At 44.4% G+C, this 19,272-nt stretch overlaps 1 protein-coding gene across 1 annotated transcript; it reads left to right on the top strand.

The window, feature by feature from the left end:
• The first annotated feature begins 241 nt into the window (after positions 1-241).
• Positions 242-13,952, top strand: LOC117522321 (C-C chemokine receptor type 4-like). Its single transcript, XM_034183714.1, has 2 exons — positions 242-426; positions 12,735-13,952. The coding sequence occupies exon 2, from the start codon at positions 12,749-12,751 to the stop codon at positions 13,835-13,837; it is 1,089 nt and encodes a 362-aa protein (XP_034039605.1). The 5' UTR covers positions 242-426; positions 12,735-12,748; the 3' UTR covers positions 13,838-13,952.
• Positions 13,953-19,272: the final 5,320 nt, after the last annotated feature.

Below are 19,272 nucleotides of genomic sequence, written 5' to 3'. Positions count from 1 at the left end.
AAACAAACACAACATTATTATCAATATTTTTGGGGGTTAGAACGTTTCCATGGTAATTTAGAGTTCAGGCTTCTGCCAAGGCTTAAAGGACCTGTTAGAGTTTCTGAGACATTAATGCGGCACCAAAATAAAAATGCCTGAGTATGTTTTTGAATGATGAGGACACATAAACACAGAAGTCATTTCTTCCAAACTCACTTTGCTGAGATCAGCTGAAATTTTTCAGTAGTAACCAAATTTATAGTTTGATAGTGATCCAACGCAACATGCCGGTTTAGTGTGCATGTGAACGTGCACGGTATGATGTGTGCATGTTTTAGGAGACTTTTTTTTTCTTCTTCATATATCAGTCCTGCCCTTCTGTGACACTAAAACCTTGAGATCTGTGCAGACAGACAGCTGAACGCTCTGCCCACGGCTCCAACGGTGAGTTCACTCCCACTGTTACTTCACTATATGTTTACTTATTGATTCATTTTATTCCTGATCTCACTGTCTTAACTGATTAACAACAATAATTATTAGATTAAAAAGGTTATTAGGGTTTTTTTTTTTCCAAGTGTCTGTTGACAGTATCAGCAGTATGAGTCCTATTTGAAATACATGAACCGCTTAGTGTTACAACCTCAAATCAGATAAAGTTGATACGCTACAGAATGGAACTAAAAAAAACAAGTTTAACATTTACTCTGACTTCTGTTTCACTGCAGTCAGTATGAACCCAAGACACCCAGTGTATTACAACACATTCAAATAAATAAATAATTAATAAAAATAGACGAGGCGCTAAAGATGTATTCAGCAATAAAGGATCTACTTTCACATAATTGCAAAATCCCCATGAGACTGAAGTTGTCACACTAGGAAAGACTTTATCAAACTAATACATATTATACATCAAAAATGGTTAAAAATGCAAATATGACCAAAAATATGAAAAAAAAAATCTAAAAAATAAGTCACTTTAAGGAGCACCCTGCCCTCTGGAGGCTATGGTAACATTCTATGGTTAGTAACATACATTCAGTGTATTTTATTATTATTATTATTATTATTATTATTATTATTTGCAATTTAACAATTTCTTCCTCAATGTTACACCTTTGTGCTTACAAAGTTCAGGGCATATCCAGAAATAATCCCTCTTTCATATAAAAATAACAAAATTTAAGCCTTTCAAAACATACGTATTTAGCAGAAACAGGGTTAATTGTGGTCAGCCTTTCTTTCTTTTTACACATTTCTGATTCGAATTGACTTCCAAAGCTTTCTAATGTCAGTATACAGTGCCCTCCAAAAGTATTGGGCCTCTTGGTATTTCACACATTTTAATTTATTTATTTCAAATTCAAAATGTAAATCAGGCTTCTCAATTAAAAAAAAATCAAAAATTATCTTCCTTAAACTCAAACTCAAAGCAAATCTCTACAACTTCATATGAATTAATTAAAAATATACAGTAAAAGCCAAGAGGATGGGTTGCATAAGTAATGGAATGCTTTGGTATATCCATTTCATTGCCAGTTTTCTTCTGATAAAGTCACATGATGGATACATGAACATTTCCAAGTCACTGAATATGTCTTGAACTTTATTTACATCAGTTATGAAGAAATGCAAACAATATGGTACATCTATGGTAAATCTGTATGTAGTAGGCAATTTTCAAAAACTGAGTGACTGCGCAAGAAGGAGAAGAGTGAGGAAAGCCACCAAGACACTCAGACAACCCCGAAGAAATCATAGGCTTTTGTGGCTGTGATTGGAGAAATTGTGCATAGTGCGTGTTTTGCATTTTGTATCACCAGTTATACAGCTTCATGATGAAGTAGATGGGGGAGGAGGATGTTCTTTCATCAAAACGTCAGATCTCGGTTTCAATCTCAGATGTACCTTCTGGCAAACTTTCAGGTTGCTGAACTTTCAGGTCTTCTTTAAAATAATAATAATAAAAAAAACTTTATGTTACAGCCTTATTCCAAAATGGAGTGAATTCATTTTCCCCCTCAAATTTCTACTCACAACACCCCATAATGACAACATGAAAAATATCTTTTTTTTTTTTTTTTTTTTGCAAATTGGTGGCCAAGTGGTATGCGCTTGGTTTCAGTTCAGAAGGTTCCGGGTTCAAATCCCACCCCTGCCACATTTCTCCATGTAATGTGGAGTTGCGTCAGGAAGGGCATCCGGCATAAAACCTGTGCCAATTCAACATGCAGATCCACCTTGGATTTGCTGTGGCGACCCTGTGTGCAAAAACAAGGGAGCAGCCAAAGGGACTTACTATTAAAATAAAAACTAAGGAATCATGTGTACATAAGTATTCACACCATTTGCTTTGTTCTCCTCATGTTTGTTTCTCTCCATGTGCTCCGGCTTCCTCGTACATCTAAATGTGGATGAACTGCAAATCTATCTGCCTATGAGGACTAATGGGAGCAATGCTTTGTCATCATTATTTAATTGTATTCATGATGTAAAGCAGTGGCTGTTCCAAAACATCCTTTACCTGAATGATGGTAAAACTGAGACCATTTGGTGTTTGGACATTCTGGCATGCCAAATATGGTAACATCAAACTTTAGTGCTCTGGCTAATTAGGTTAAACCAGCTGTAAAGAAGTTGGGAGTGATATTTAATAGATGTTTGAGGTTTGATCAACAGATAAACTCTGTTGTCAAAGTAAGTTTTTTTTTCCAGCTTCATCTCCTGGCTAAAGTAAAGTCTTGTCTCAGTAGATGTGATCTTGATACAGGCATTCATGCTTTCATCAGCTCCAGACTCGATTATTGTATTGCACTTTATTGTGGCATTAACCAGTCTTCTCTTGTACACCTCCAATTAGCTCAGAATGCTGCTGCCCGTATTTTAACAAACACTTTTAGACGTGAGCATATTACACCTGTTCTGTACTCACTCCACTGGCTCCCAGTTCCTTTAAGAATTGATTTTAATATTTGTTTGTAAAGCTATTAATGGCCTCGCACTCCCTTACCTGTCTGAAATTTTAACTCCAGTAGGACATTACAGGCGTCTGGTCAGTTTTACTTAGATGTTCCGAGGTCAAAATACAAACTTTGGGGTGATCGTGCTTTTGCAGTAGCTGGCTCCAGATTGTGGAACAAGCTAACTCTTGAGTTACACACTATTCCTGACCTAGCACTTTTTAAATCAAAGTTAAAGACTTATTTATTTAAGCTCGCTTTTAGTAGGGATGCACCGATCCACATTCTCTCACTTCCGATCTGATCCCAATACCTGAATTTGGATATCTGCAGATACAGATACTATTCCGATACCAAAGTTTGCTTTAATATTATTATTGTCATTGTTGTTGATTTAATGAGGATATTTTGTATCCCCAGTTATACAGCTTCATGATGAAGTGTTTAGAGGAAGATTTTCTTAAAAAGGAGACCTGAAAGTTCAGCTGCAGTTTGCCAGAAGGTGTATCTAAGATGCAAGCCTAGATTTGATATTTTGGTGAAAGAATTAAGTACTTTTATTTATAAACTTTTACAGGATTAAAAGAGAAAAGACAGTGCTCTCTCTGTCTGTCTGTCTCTGTCCAACTCTCTCTCTGACCCCCAATCTCAATTTTCGTTTTTACCCCTTCCACTTCCCCTTGGCCCTACCCCCACGCCAACCCCTTTAAAACAAGGGGTAAGGCGAAGTGGTATGCCTCTATGAATTGAGACACCCCTCCGCCTTAGGAGAAAAAAAAATGCACGTGTCAAACTGCCGTCTTCACTGTTTGTTAACATGGCAACCAAAATGCAACTTGTTGCAGTAACCTGTTTGCTCTTTTTATTTTCTCGCCTTTCTGTGTAACTGCAAAGAAACAGAAGTCGCAGATTTCTTTGACGCATCACAATCGTGTCATGTTAATTAATGTAATTAATTTGTCATTTATAATAATAATAATAATAATAATAATAATAATAATAATAATAATAATTAAAGGTATTAATAATTAATTAATTAGTAATTAATTAATGTTAATAACACTAATAATAATTAATCAATAATAGTACTAATTAATAGTTTGATTAATCATTAATTGATTGATTAGTAATTAATTAGTAATTAATTAGTAATTAAAATAAATAAACACTTGAAATATATCAGTCTGTGTGCAATGAATGTATACATTATACAAGTTTCACTTTTTGAATGGAATGACTGAAATAAATCAACTTTTTCATGATATTCTAATTATATGATCAGCACCTGTATGTATGTTATGGGCTGCATCTAGTTCTGTTAACCTTATATATATATTTTTTTTTAAATTCTCCCATTTTTTGCATCCAGCCCTATTTCCTTTAGAAATTTCCTTGACAAATAATATCAGTCTATTAGGACGTCAGGTTATGTGTTACACATATACATGTGTGTATATATTTTCGAACACTGATGAAACTTCTCATTTTCTGCCTGAAAGCTTATTAGGAGATGAGTGTGCTCAGGGCTCCCTGTTTGTTTATAACATACACACACGTTACAGACCTTGAAATCCAACAGCAGGGATTGATATTATCCAAATATTTATGAACATACAAATTAACGTGCTTGTCTTTTATCATGATTTTCTTCATTGTGAGATATAAAAGTGTCTTATCATAGCGTTCGTGTGTATTATCTGCATTATAGCGCCTCAGCGCATGAGCGACATTACATGTTGCTGTCATAGACAACTGCCTGTAAAGTTTTTTCACAAGTTATAACTTTCTAAACAGCGTAATTTGTAATGAAAGCTGCTTCATTTGTGCGACTCTTTCGGTGCCATGTTTGTTTTTTCGGAGACAGCAGTAAGCTCCTCTTACCCCTCCAAATGGAGTGTGCATCCAGATTCACTCCAAACGGAGGGGTTTAAAGCCCTCCCCCTACCCCTCCTCCTCGCTCCAAAAAGAGAATTGAGACACCCCTCCGTCTCTCATGCCCGGGCAATTCTGTCTCCCTCTCAATTCAGTTTCAACTGAAACATACATTTACATTGTCAAAGCAAGTGCAGGAGCAAAAAAATATAATAAAAAGTCCTCTCTGTCTCCCTCTCTTGCTCTATCTGTCTTTCACTCTCTCTCTCTGTCTCTCGTGCACATTCCCTCTCTCTCCCTCCCTCTTTCTCCCTCTCTTTCGCTCCCCGTTTTCCTGCTAAGAACTTCGAACTTTTTGGAAACATGAAGCCTTTCAACTGTAAAATAAACCATAAATTTCTAAATGTATCTTCAGCCAGGCTCATGCAAGAAACTCTGGATTAATACTGAAGGATTTTGATGGAGTTGAGCGGATAGAAACAAACTGTGCTCAGCTCCGCGAACCAGCTGACTTTTTCAGCACACTTTTTATAGTTCTTTTATCCATCCATCCACTTTATCCAGAGTCGGGTCGCGGGGGCAGCAGCTCAAGCAAAGCCGCCCAGACCTCCCGATCCACACACACCTCCCCCAGCTCCTCTGGGGGCACTCCGATCCGTTCCCAAGCCAGCCGAGAGATGTAGTCCCTCCAGTGTGTCCTGGGTCTTCCCCGGGGCCTCCTCCCAGTGGGACGTGCCCGGAACACCTCTCCAGCGAGACGTCCAGGGGGCATCCGGAAAAGATGCTTGAGCCACCTCAGCTGGCTCCTTTAGACGTGGAGGAGCAGCAGCTCGACTCCGAGCTCCTCCCGAGTGACCGAGCTCCTCACCCTATCTCTAAGGGAGTGCCCAGCCACCCTGTGGAGGAAACTCATCTCGGCCGCTTGTACTCGCGATCTCGTTCTTTCGGTCATGAACCAAATCTCATGACCATAGGTGAGGGTCGGAACATAGATCGATCGGGAAATTGAGAGCTTTGCACCCCTGCTCAGCTCTCTCTTCACCACGACGGTCCGATACAGCGACCGCATCACTGCAGTCGCTGCACCGATCCGTCTGTTGATCTCACGCTCCATCCGTACCTCCCTCGCTCGTGAACAAGACCCCGAGATACTTAAACTCCTCCACTTGAGGCAAGGACACTCCACCGACCTGAAGAGGGCAAGGCACCTTTTTCCGGTCGAGAACCATGGCCTCGGATTTGGAGGTGCTGATTTTCATCCCGGACGCTTCACACTCGGCTGCAAACCGCCCCAGTGCATGCTGAAGGTCCTGATTTGACGAAGCCAACAGAACCACATCTTCCACAAACAGCAGAGATGAGATTCTGTGGTTCTCAAACCGGACCCCCTCTACACCCTGGCTGTGCCTAGAAATTCTGTCCAAAAAGGTAATGAACAGAACCGGTGACAAAGGGCAGCCCTGGCGGAGGCCAACGTGCACTGGAAACAGGTTTGACTTACTACCAGCAATGCGAACCAAGCTCCTGCTGCGGTCATACAGGGACCGGATAGCCCTTAGCAAAGGACCCCAGTCCCCGTACTCCCGGAGCACCTCCCCCCCGCCCCACAGGGTGCCCCAAGGGACATGGTCGAATGCCTTCTCCAGATCCACAATGCACATGTGGACTGGTTGGGCAAACTCCCATGAAACCCTGGAGCACCCGATGGAGGGTGTAGAGCTGGTCCAGTGGGCCGCGACCAAGACGAAAACTACACTGCTCTTCCTGAATCCGAGGTTCGACTATAGGTCGAATTCTTCTCTCCAGTGCTCTGGAATAGACCTTACCGGGGAGACTGAGGATTGTGATCCCCCTATAGTTGGAACACACCCTCCGGTCCCCCTTCTTAAACAGAGGGACCACCACCCCCATCTGCCAATCCAGAGGCACTGTCCCCGACCGCCACGCGATGTTGCAGAGGCATGTCAACCAAGACAGTCCCACAACATCCAGAGACCTAAGGTACTCAGGATGGATTTCATCCAGCCCAGGAGCCTTGCCACCGAGGAGCTTTCTGACCACCTTGGTGACTTAGGCCTGGGTAATGGATGAGTCCGCCTCTGAGTCCTCAGTCTCTGCTTCCTCTTCGGAAGACGTGACGATGGGATTGAGGAGATCCTCAAATTATTCCTTCCACTGCCCGACAACATCCCCAGTCAGGGTCAACAGCTCCCCACCCGCACCATAAACAGTGCTGGTGGAGAGCTGCTTCCGCCTCCTGAGGCGTCGGACGGTTTGCCAGAATTTCTTCGAGGCAGACCGATAGTCCTCCTCCATGGCCTCCCCAGGTTTTTGCCCCTGCGACCGCACGGGCTGCAGCACGCTTGGCCTGCCGGTACCTGTCAGCTGCCTCCGGGGTTCCACTTACCAACAAAGACAAGTAGGTCTCCATCAGCTTGACGGCATCCCTTATGTCCGGCGTCCACCACCGGGTTGGGGGATTGCCGCCGCAACAGGCACCAGAGACCTTGCGACGACAGCTATGAGCGGCCGCATTGACAATGGAGGTGGAGAACATGGTCCACTCAGACTCCATGTCTCCAGCCTCCTCCGGGATCTGGGAGAAGCTCTCCTGTAGGTAGGTGTTGAAGACCTCGCTGACACAGGGTTCCGCCAGTCATTCCAAGCAAACCCTCATGATACGTTTGGGCCTGCCAGGTCTGACTGGCTTCCTCCCCTCCCAGCAGATCCAACTCACCACCAGGTGGTGATCGGTTGACAGCTCAGCCCCTCTCTTCACCTGAGTATCCGAGACATGTGGCCGAAGGTCAGATGATACAACTACAAAGTCGATCATCGACCTCCGGCTCAGGGTGTCCTGGTGCCATGTGCACTTATGGACACGATTGTGCTCGAACATGGTATTCGTGATGGACAAACTGTGACTAGCACAGAAATCAAACAGTTGAACACGACTCGGGTTCAGATCGGGGAGGCCGTGCTTCTCGATCACCCCACTCCAGGTCTCACTATCACCACCCACGTGGGCATTGAAATCCCCCAGGAGAACAATGGAGTCCCCAGTCGGAGCGCTATCTAGTACCCCTCCCAGGGACTCCAAGAAGGTCGGGTACTCTGCACTGCCACTCGGCCCGTAGGCTGAGACAACAGTGAGAGACCTGTCCTGACCCGAAGGCGTAGGGACGTGACCCTCTCGTTCACTGGGGTGAACTCCAACACATGGCGACTGAGCTGGGGAGCAATAAGCAATGCTACCCCAGCCTCTCCCTGTGGGCAACGCCAGAAAAGTGGAGTGTCCAGCCCCTCTCCAGGAGTTGGGTACCAGAGCCTAAACTGTGCATGGAGGTGAGCCCGACTATCTCTAGTCGGTATCTCTCAACCTCCCACACAAGCTCAGGCTCCTTCCCCCCCAGCGAGGTGACGTTCTATGTCCCAACAGCCAGAGGCTGTGAGCGCGGACCGGGCCGCCGGGCCACCCGCCCTCGACTGCATCAGAGGATGAAGCGATGAAGCTGTTTGTCAGCCTGCTGGTGTGGGTTTTGTTGATCTGTAGTGTCTCCTGGAGGGCAACAGATGAAACAGGGGGTGAGCAGAGTGTGTGGGGTCTCTTGTGATGACCTTGGTTCTCCTTAGGCCACATCTCCTTAGGATGTGGCAATGGTTGCCAGGTTGGGCAGAGGGCAGCGATGAACTTTTTGGAAGTGTTTATGACCCTCTGCCCTGCTTTCCTGTTTTCAGCTGTGAAGCCCGCGTACCACTCACTCGGACAGTATGTCAGTATGCTCTCCATGGAGCCAGCAACAGCTTTGTCTCCAGGTTGTTCTTCCTGAGGACATGTAGGAAGTGTAGCTGCTACTGAGCCTTCTTAACCAGAGCCTTGATGTTGGAGGTCCAGGTGTGGTCTATGGAGATGTGAGTGCCCAGAAACCTGTAGGTGGTGACAGTTTCCACCTGTTCTCCATTTATAAGGAGGGGGCGTGGCCCGGTCTGTTTTTTCTGAAGTCCAAGAAGAGTTCTTTTGTCTTATGAACATTCAGGGTCAGCTTGTTCTCTGAGCACCAGAGCGACAGTTTCGCCACCTTGGCCCTGTATGCTGTCTCATCCCCGTTGCAGATGAGCAGAGGTGTAAAACTCCGGCTTCAGAAAGTAAAAGTCCAGCCACATATTTGTTCCCTCATCCTAATAAACCAGCTGATTGTAATTAGTTCAGCTCTTCAGGCAGGTGGATGAGCTTATTATTGAGATCACCTGTTTTAGGTGCACAGGTATAAGCAATACATGGGAGGGTTTTTACTTTCTGAAGCCGGAGTTTTACACCTCTGCAGATGAGTCCAATCATTGTGGTATCATCTGTATATTTTATAATTCAGTTGGTTGGGCAGGTTGGAGAGTAGGTGTACAGGGCATACAGGAGCGGGCTTAGAACAGAGCCTTGAGGGGAACCAGTGCTGAGTGTGAGCGTGGAGGTGTGGTGGGGCCGTGTCTCACAAACTGTGAGCAGCTGGTCAGAATCTTTTTAACCCAGGTACACGTGGGGATTGGGTCTATAGTTTCAGCAGTTTGGTGATGAGAATGTCCTGTATGATGGTGGTAATGCTGAGCTGTAGTCCACGAAGAGCATCCTCACATAGCTCTTCTTGTTCTCAAGGTGGCTCAGCACTATGTGGAGAGTGACGGCGATGGCATCCTCCGTAGACCGGTTTGCCATGTAAGCAAACTGGTGTGGGTTAAGGGAGGGAGAGAGGTAGTCTCTGATGTTCTGGAAGAGTGATCACTCCAGGCAATTCATGATTACAACTTACACTTCATGACCCATCAGGGTGATGGGTCTATAATCATTCAGGCTGTCTATGGCAGGTTTTTTGGGGATGGGGACAAGAGTGGAGGCCTTCAGACATGTGGGAATGGTGGCATGTGTCAGGGAGAGGTTGAAGAATTTGGTGAGGATCCCTGCTAGTTGGTCTACACATGCTTTAATCACAGCTCCAGGATACCGTCAGGGCCAACAGCTTTCCTGGGGTTCACTGCTCTTAGATTTTTCCTCACCTCATGCTCCTGGAGAGAGAGGGGTGAGCTGCTGGAACCAGGGGGAGGCAGTGACTGCAGGTGTGTGGTGATAGTCTCGAACCTGGCAAAGAAGCTGTTTAGCTCCTCCTCGCCAGTGTGCTGCTAATGCTGGAGGATGTTATACTTTTATCCATTTGTTTATAGTTTTTTACATGTATTCATACATTTATCCTTTTATGTTATCTTAATTTATGTTTGGTACTCAGAAGGATACATATGTCTGATATGGGTGATTGGATGAGTAACCTGGAGTTTGATTGGCCCGGGCGATGTGCTTGAATCTACCACTGCCATAGAGACAGTAAGGAGAAAATAAATATCAAAGGTTTCATATTTATTTTGTTTCAAGTACATTCTAAATAAAATTATTTGTAATTCACTTAAAATGTACTACTATAAACTACTGTTTTTAGGCTTTGCTGGGCCACTCATCCATTTCCACATTTAAATTGAGTAAATCCACCATTGTTCTCTGGAGAGCAGGATTTTATGCTGCTGTGAAATATTCCAAAATGCACCATCAGAGTGTCGCATATTAGGAATCATTTTTTGCAACATGTATTGAACATGTATTGCAAACATACTGACACACTCAGGATATTTCAGCTGCAGCCATCAGCAGTTTCTGTTCTGTATTATGTGGAAAAAAGAACTCATGAATGCATCAGCAACACATACACACACCATATTAAAAATTCTGTCTTTGTGTCAACTTTAAATATGTGAATGTTTCTGTAATAACGTGGCAAGAAAAAGTTTGTGAACCCTGGAGCTTTGACACATCTGAATGTTCGAGTGACATCAAACTTAAAGAACAAAAAATCAGGCTTCTTCATATAAACATGTTTAAAATGATGCCCTTTAAACTCACAGTGAAAACTATTTTCTACAACATGACAAACAAAATAAAGCCAGAAATGATCCAAAATGATGGCATGCAAAAGTAACTGTACACTTTATTGTAACACAAGTAAATGATCACTTTTATAGCCAGTTTTCTTTGGACTGGTCACATGAACATTTCGAAGTCACTGAATATGTCTTGGACTTCATTTACATCATCCATCCATCAGTTTTCTATACCCGCTTACTCCAATCAAGGGTCACAGGGAGCTGGATCCTATTCCAGCAGTCAAAGGGCGGGAGGCGGGGTACACCCTGGGCACAGGGCCACACATAGACGGTCAAACACATTCACACATACACGCTCAAATACACTCAATTTAGAGTCACCAGTTCACCTATCCTGCATGTTCTGGAAGTGTGAGGTATGCAAACTCCAGAAAGGACCAGGTGGGAAGCGATCCCATGACCTTCCTGCTTCTGCTCACAGAACAGGAAGTCCCTGTTACTGCATGTTGTACCCATGTGTCCACCGTCATCTACTTTTGCCACATAGATATCAACTGAAGCCTTCAGTTGGTTCAGAATGCTGCAGCTAGAGTACTGACGGGAACTAGCAGGAGAGAGCATATCTCACCCGTGTTGGCCTCTCTTCATTGGCTTCCTGTTAATTCTAGAATAGAATTTAAAATTCTTCTTCTTACTTATAAGGTTTTGAATAATCAGGTCCCATCCTATCTTAGGGACCTCGTAGTACCATATTACCCCATTAGAGCGCTTCGCTCTCAGACTGCGGGCTTACTTGTGGTTCCTATGGTTTGTAAGAGTAGAATGGGAGGCAGAGCCTTTAGCTTTCAGGCTCCTCTCGTGTGGAACCAGCTCCCAATTCAGATCAGGGAGACAGATACCCTCTCTACTTTTAAGATTAGGCTTAAAACTTTCCTTTTCGCTAAGGCTTATAGTTAGGGCTGGATCGGGTGACCCTGGACCATCCCTTGGTTATGTTGCTTTAGACGTAGACTGTGGGGGGGTTCCCATGATGCACTGTTTCTTTCTTTTTTTGCTCCGTATGCATCCCTCTGCATTTAATCATTAGTGATCGATCTCTGCCCCCCTTCTCGGCATGTCTTTTTCCTGGTTCTTTCCCTCAGCCCCAACCAGTCTCAGCGGAAGACTGCCCCTCCCTGAGCCTGGTTCTGCTGGAGGTTTCTTCCTGTTAAAAGGGAGTTTTTCCTTCCCACTGTGGCCAAGTGCTTGCTCATAGGGGGTCGTTTTGACCGTTGGGGTTTTTCATGGTTATTGTATGGCCTTGCCTTGCAATATGGAGCGCCTTGGGGCAACTGTTTGTTGTGATCTGGCGCTATATAAGAAAAAAGTTGATTGATTGATACACATGTATGATAGCTACGCTTTTGCAAGAATGATGAGTGGAGCTGTGCACCTCACGGAGCCATGTGCCTCACGGAGTCATGCTCTCTCACAGCTGCCCCACACACAGCCACTGCAGACCAAGCACACGTGATCACTACCCACTGTGGTCAGTTTTCACCCCATTCCAAAGAAATCACTCATCACTCACTCCAGAACAGAAAACAGTCTGCATTGTATTTTAATTTTACCTCAAACCGTAGCCTGGCATCAAAATAACTGAGCAGCTAAATCCATATTCAAGTAGAAATGATTTATTTCAAGATACACTTATGAAATGAAAAAACTGCAAAGTCATCTGTAAAATTAAACAAAAAGACACATATTACACATAAATTGCACAAAATTGTCACTGGGATGTGATTTAAAAAAAAAAACAAGTTTAATGCTTTCTGAGTTGCTCACAAGGTTCACCAATGCTCCTTTCAGCATAGATTACACTTTTGTCTTGCACCAAAAATGTACACAATCAGGGGCCAGATATCAGTGATGGGAGACTGGTTTAAGACAGAAATCTGCATGTGAGCGTTTGTGTGATTGTTTCTATATTTGTGTAATTGTTACTGTGTTGTGCCACAGGAAGAAGCGTTGCCATGGATGAGGGTCAGGGCAACTACCTGGACTTCCTCGGCCTGTTCAATGACACCTACGATACCACTGACTCATCCTATGTGGTCAGTGAAGCAGTCAAACTCTGTGCTAAAACTGATGCCAATAACTTTGGTGCAACAGTCATCCCACTGTTCTACTGGATAAACTTCCTCCTCAGTTACCTGGGCAACGGGCTCGTTCTCATCATAATTTTCAAGTATGAGAAGCTCAACACGGTGACGAACATTTTTCTCCTCAATCTGGTTCTGTCAAACTTCCTGTTTGCCTCTAGTCTGCCCTTCTGGGCCACGTACCACATGTCTGAGTGGATCTTCGGCGTGGCCATGTGCAAGCTGGTCAGCAGTGCTTATTTGATTGGCTTCTACAGTTCCATCCTCTTCCTCACGCTTATGACCTTTGACCGGTATCTTGCCGTGGTGCATGCAGTTGCCGCTGCCAAGAGCAGGAAGAAAGCCTATGCCATCAGTGCATCAGTAGCAGTTTGGTGCATTAGTATATTTGCAAGCGTCAAAGAGCTGGTTCTCCAAAACGTGTGGAAGAGTCCTTTGAACGGACTGATATGTGATGAGTCTGGCTTCCATAAGAGCATCATGGATCGCTGGCGTTTGGTGACTTACTACCAGCAGTTCTTTCTTTTCTTTCTCATCCCTCTGCTCATGGTGATTTATTGCTACATCAGTATCACCATCCGCATCCTGTCCACACGGATGGCGGATAAGTGTCGTGCCATCAAGCTCATATTTGTCATCATCTTGACCTTCTTCATCTGCTGGACACCCTACAACATTGTCATCCTCCTCCAAGCTGTTCACATCACTGTCGGTGGACCGTCACCCGACTGCGCCGTCTCAGACAGGCTGGACTACGTGATGTATGTCACACGCAACATCGCCTACTTGTACTGTTGCATCAGTCCCGTATTTTACACCTTTTTGGGGAAGAAGTTCCAGAGGCACTTCCTTATGCTGCTGGGAAAGAGAATCCCCTGTCTGAAGAAACACATCAGCTTCAGCAGCCAGAGCACCAGGTCCACATCTCAGAGGACGCCCCACTCCACATATGACTACTGAATACTGCAAGAACTTGTGTCAATTTTATAGCCTTCACCATGATTAGTCCCAAGCCAAAACTCAGGGCCTGTATCCACAAAGCTTCTCAAAGAGCTCCTAACTTAGCCTAAATCAGGGGTGGCCAAGTTCGGTCCTCGAGAGCCACATTCCTGACACTCTTAGTTGTCTCCCTGCTCCAACACACCTGAATCCAATGAAAGGCTCATTAAAAGTCTGCTAACGAGTCTTTCATTGGATTCATGTGTGTTGGAGCAGGGAGACAACTAAGAGTGTCAGGAATGTGGCTCTCGAGGACCGAACTTGGCCACCCCTGGCCTAAATATTCCTGGCAAGGAAACTTCGTCTAATAGTGATCCAGGAAGTGTGTGAGAGCAAATCTAAGCAAAACCCAGCTGTTTTATATCAAAGAAATGTTTATTTATTTGTTTTAGATGTCCGGCCCCAACATTTTCATGCTTATATTTAGACAAAATGTAATTTGTTTATAATAAAACATAGCTGGAAATGATATTCTTAGGAAGTTACTTTGACTGGGGGAACCATTATCAGAAGCCTGTTCCTGAGTTCTGAGTTGGAATACTCGAGATCGGTCTTTGTCTTGAGATTTGTGAAGGTTTCAGCCAGCAGGGGTATTGTTAATTTCAGCCACTGACTGTTGACCTCTTTGAATGAGGTACTGGTATCTTATGTTGCTTTGAAAAATTCCAAAAGTTGAGTTCAGACCTCTTTTGAAGGACAAGCATTCTTCACCCAAAAATTAAGTTTAATCTGTTCAACAAAAATGTCATTCACATTCTCAGTGATTGTTCATAAGTTTCAAAACTTTCCATAAATTACAATACACTGCTTATATTTTTATTTTGTGCTTGCTGAAAGATTCCACGGTATAATTATAATACATACTAAGACAGAGCTCAGTGTAACCTATTTACAGCTCGTTCAAGCTTTATGTTTGGTCTCAGGAAATCACATTTATACAAGTCTTGTTGCTGGCTCAGAAAAGGCAAAGAAAACTACCGTTTTTAGTATTTGTTTTATACTTTCAGTGCTTAGTGATGGTTTCCAGGGGAAGTTCAGAGTCACCACGAAACTTGACACTTATTCAAATACTGTGTTGTGTTTGGTTGATGGTCTGGAAAAGGTGTTAAATAAAAATGGTTTAGTTGATTTAGTTCTTCATGTTTGTCTGTATGTAGTGTTTTTATAATAAAAAATGTTCCACAGTCCTGGTCTCCACTTGGTCTTGCCCTGCTTTAGTCTTGGACTTGACTTAGGTGGTCTTAACTTCAACACAGGCATAGAGAGTATATTGATTTTTGGTGGATCAGCACAACAACAATTTTTGACAAAGACGTCCAGGTCAACCGGGTTGGGTTAAAATGGAACAGTATAAAATCTGTGTCTGGTTTTTCTTCAGTAAAGAGTAGCTTATGCCAATTGTTAGAAATATTGCTGGGTTGAAAAGATCGATTCACCGATTTTAAATCGATTCTCATGTTAATTACCACAGATCGATTCACATATCCAAACATATATATGTTCTCCAGTCAGATTGCAATAGCCAATCACAGATTAGCCTTTCTGTCCATCATTTACCTGTATTTTGGCATGCTTGGCGCCAGAAAGTTATGTTGGATCCAAAAGGATCCAAAAAGGCTACGACCAAAAGTTATATTGGATATGTTCCCACTGACCAATAGCGTTAGAGCTTACTGCCAACAGCTAGCCAATCAGAGCGCGGCATACGAAGGTCAGGAGCTAGCTGACAGACGCTGGTTGAAAAAATGGCAACAAACGTTAACAGCAGAAAATCGTCTGCCAGCGAGGTTTGCTGAGTTCACAGAGGAGGAACTGGTGGAAATATTGAACTCCAATGATGGTAAAAACAATAAGAAGGTAGACAAGCACACTACTGACGTTTTAGAAACATTCATTGCATCAGAATCAATCATATGCTGTTCACAGCAAAATAAATTGATCTAATTTACGTGACTCTTTGTTGTTTGCTTAATTTGGGAGGGGGGTGGAGAACATAACGATGGATGGCAAGTCGTCCAACATAGAGAAACATTGGATGAAGAAAAGTTATATTAGACGAGGCGTAGCCGAGAGAGTGCAAACCTCCGCCAAGGCCATAGGGTCACTGACCCTAAAGAGATTCCCTCCTTGGCACAGTGATCTATTCAACAATTCAGTGTTACAACCAAAACTATGATACATACACTTTTCTTTCCTATATATTTGACATCCTTGACCATGAAAACATACCACGATAACTTGGAATCACTTTTATGTCTTTATTAGTTCAAAAGTTATTGTATAAAAATGATTTTTTGGTAATGGTGGTTTTCTTCTGGATCTAACTCCATAACATTTGAAGCTACATCAAATCTGATGACACCTTACTGAATCAGTACAGATTCAGCTACAGTTTGGTGTTAGTTGTGCATCTCTTACTTCATTTGTCACCTCACACTGACACATTTTCTATTTTCCCTATATTTTTGCATATTCTGGATCACCAGATCCGGAATCTGGATCCGATCATCACCAAACTTTGTTGTTTGATAGAACATTTGACTATGTTACACCCTAATTTTTTTCAAGCCTTTCTGCCTTGTTTTTGTGGAGTTAGAAAGTAGAATGTCAAAATTCCCCCTATCCCGCAATGGTGAAGAATCTTTTAACAAATTCCTGGATCCGTATCGTGATCCGGATCACCACTAAAATTTAATTACTTGTTCCTCTTGTCATTTCCAACCACTCCACAAAATTTCATCAAAATCCGTTCAAAACTTTTTGAGTTATCCTGTTGACAAACAAACAGACAAACAAACACGACCGAAACATAACCTCCTTGGCGGAGGTAATTATATATATATATATATATATATATATATACAGTTGTGCTCAAAAGTTTACACACCCTGGCAGAAATTTTGCTTTTTTGGCCATTTTTAAGAGAATATGAATGACAACACAACACCCTTGGTGTTTTACAGTCAACCACTTCCTTTGTATGGTGAAACATCTGTTGTTGCTTCCTGTGAGCTGAACACATTTACAAAGAAAAACAAGTTGCGAAATCGCCATGATCTGCTGAAACATCAGTTCCATTAAGAATGAATCAGATCCACCAAAAGACATTTTTATGTTGTGATGTTTCCAAGCTTCTTTCAGCTTTCCACCCACAACCAAAATACAATTCATTTCCATATATAGTTAAGACGAGGGCTCCCATAATACTTTGTGCATTCCAATGATTATTATGTAATTTATAGTAGTTACAAATTACACTGGTCAAAAAATAAATAAATAAATTCTTGCATGGACTTTGAGAACTGATTTAGGGTCATTTTGTGGTGCTGAATGTTATGTGGGCCGCTGAAGAGGAGATACTGCTGGCCCACCACCAGAGGGGGCCCTGCCTGAAGTGCGGGCTTCAGGCACGAGAGGGCGCCGGAGCAACCGTTAGTGACAGCTGTCACTCATCAACAAGCACCAGCTGTTACTCATCATCATCACAACCACATCTCCATAAAAGCCGGGCAGCATCTTCACCTCACTGCCGAGAAATCGTCTACCGATCAGGTAAACACTCAGCCGTGGTTTTGGTGTCATACAACTTTCTGAACATTTGCAGACGTACCTGTTTGACTGGTCAGCAGCTGGAAGCTGGGAGGAGACGACGTCTTCGCTCCTCGGATAAGTAGTCCTTCAGGCGCTGCACGTTTTTGTTCCTGTGTGACTGTGATTGAGAGGTGGAGGTGTTTCCCACCCTTTCTGACTGTTTGCTGGGTGTTCACACACCCACCATCACCTGTCTGTTCTTCCTGCCAGCAGTACCCGATCTGACAGCCGGAGGCAGTGGCCACCTGCGGACCCAGCGCTTGGTGGCTCCGGGGTGCTTCAGATCTGGTGGCAGTGGAAAGCGTGTGGGATCCGGCTCTTTTCTGGACGGACGTTTTCTATCCTTGAGCCTGCCCACACGTCACCGTGACTTATTGACTGTTGATCTCAATTGTGTTGTCTGTTGCTCTGTTGTGCACATTCACAACATTAAATTGTTATATTTTGGCTTATTCCATTGTCCGTTCATTTGCGCCCCCTGTTGTGGGTCCGTGTCCCTACACTTTCACAACAGGATTTCTCCGCCACCGTCATGGATCCCGAGGGGCGTCAACCATCGATTGAACCGCCAATGGAAACACAGGGTGCACAGGCATCGGCAGGAGGCATGCTGAGTGAGCTGCAGCACATCTTAACCGCCTTCACTGCTCGGTTGGACTTAGTAACCGAGCAGAACGTCATACTCAATCGGAGGATGGAGGCTCTCACCGTCCAGGTGGAAGCGCGCACTCAGGGCGCTGCTGCAGCACCTCCTCCTGCTGACCGAGCACTAGATACAGACATTCCAGTGGTGATTCAACGAACCCCCCCCCCCCCCCCCCCGAAGCATACATAAGCCCTCCGGAACCGTATGGAGGTTGTGTCGAGACGTGCGTGGACTTCTTAATGCAGTGTTCGCTCGTCTTTGCACAACATCCCGTCATGTACACGTCAGATGCCAGCCGGGTGGTTTATGTTATTAATTTGCTTCGAGGAGAGGCACGCGCCTGGGCTACGGTGCTTTGGGAGCAAAATTCACGGCTCCTAACGACATATACTGGGTTTGTGAGGGAGTTTAAACAGGTGTTTGATCATCCCAATAGAGGCGAGACCGCTTCGACCGTGCTGCTGTCAATGAGACAGGGACGTCGGAGTGCAGCCGAGTATGCAGTTGACTTCCGCATCGCGGCAGCGAGGTCCGGCTGGAATAACGTTGCACTCCACGCCGCCTTCGTAAACAAACTGTCTCCGGTCCTGAAGGAGCACCTGCTGGCTAACGATGAGCCGCGGGATTTTGACGGGCTTGTCGACCTGGTCATATGGTTAGACAACCGGTTAGAAGAACACCGTCGGGAGCGGGGTGAAGGGCGTGGCCGGGCGCGAGCCATCCCTCTTCCTTCCGGGTCCGAAAGGGTGCCGCCGTCCCCACGCTCCACAGTCGGAGATCTCCGTGGAGCAACAGCTCCCCCTGCTGACGAAGCTATGGACACGAGCAGGGCTAAAGTAAAATCACATGACAGACAACGGAGGCTGGCTCGCGGAGAATGTTTTTTCTGTGGCTCTAATGAGCACATACAAAGAAACTGCCCCAAGCGGTTAAACTTCAACGCCCGCCCTTAGAGACTGGGTTAAGGGTGGGCCATAACATCCAAGCGGGGAGAGCCTGTAGATCCGCACGCATCCCAGTGACGATCCTTTGTGGGGATCTTACCCTTCACGCTCCAGCACTGGTAGACACGGGTTCTGAAGGGAATCTGCTGGACAGCAGATAGGCCAGGGAGGTAGGGCTCCCTCTAGTGGCTCTACCTTCCCCATTGAAGGTACGA

Source organism: Thalassophryne amazonica, chromosome 12 (genome assembly GCF_902500255.1).
Source record: "Thalassophryne amazonica chromosome 12, fThaAma1.1, whole genome shotgun sequence".
NCBI classification, from domain to species: domain Eukaryota; kingdom Metazoa; phylum Chordata; class Actinopteri; order Batrachoidiformes; family Batrachoididae; genus Thalassophryne; species Thalassophryne amazonica.
The sequence above is the reverse complement of the archived record's forward strand: the minus strand, read 5'-3'. Positions and strand labels throughout refer to the sequence as shown.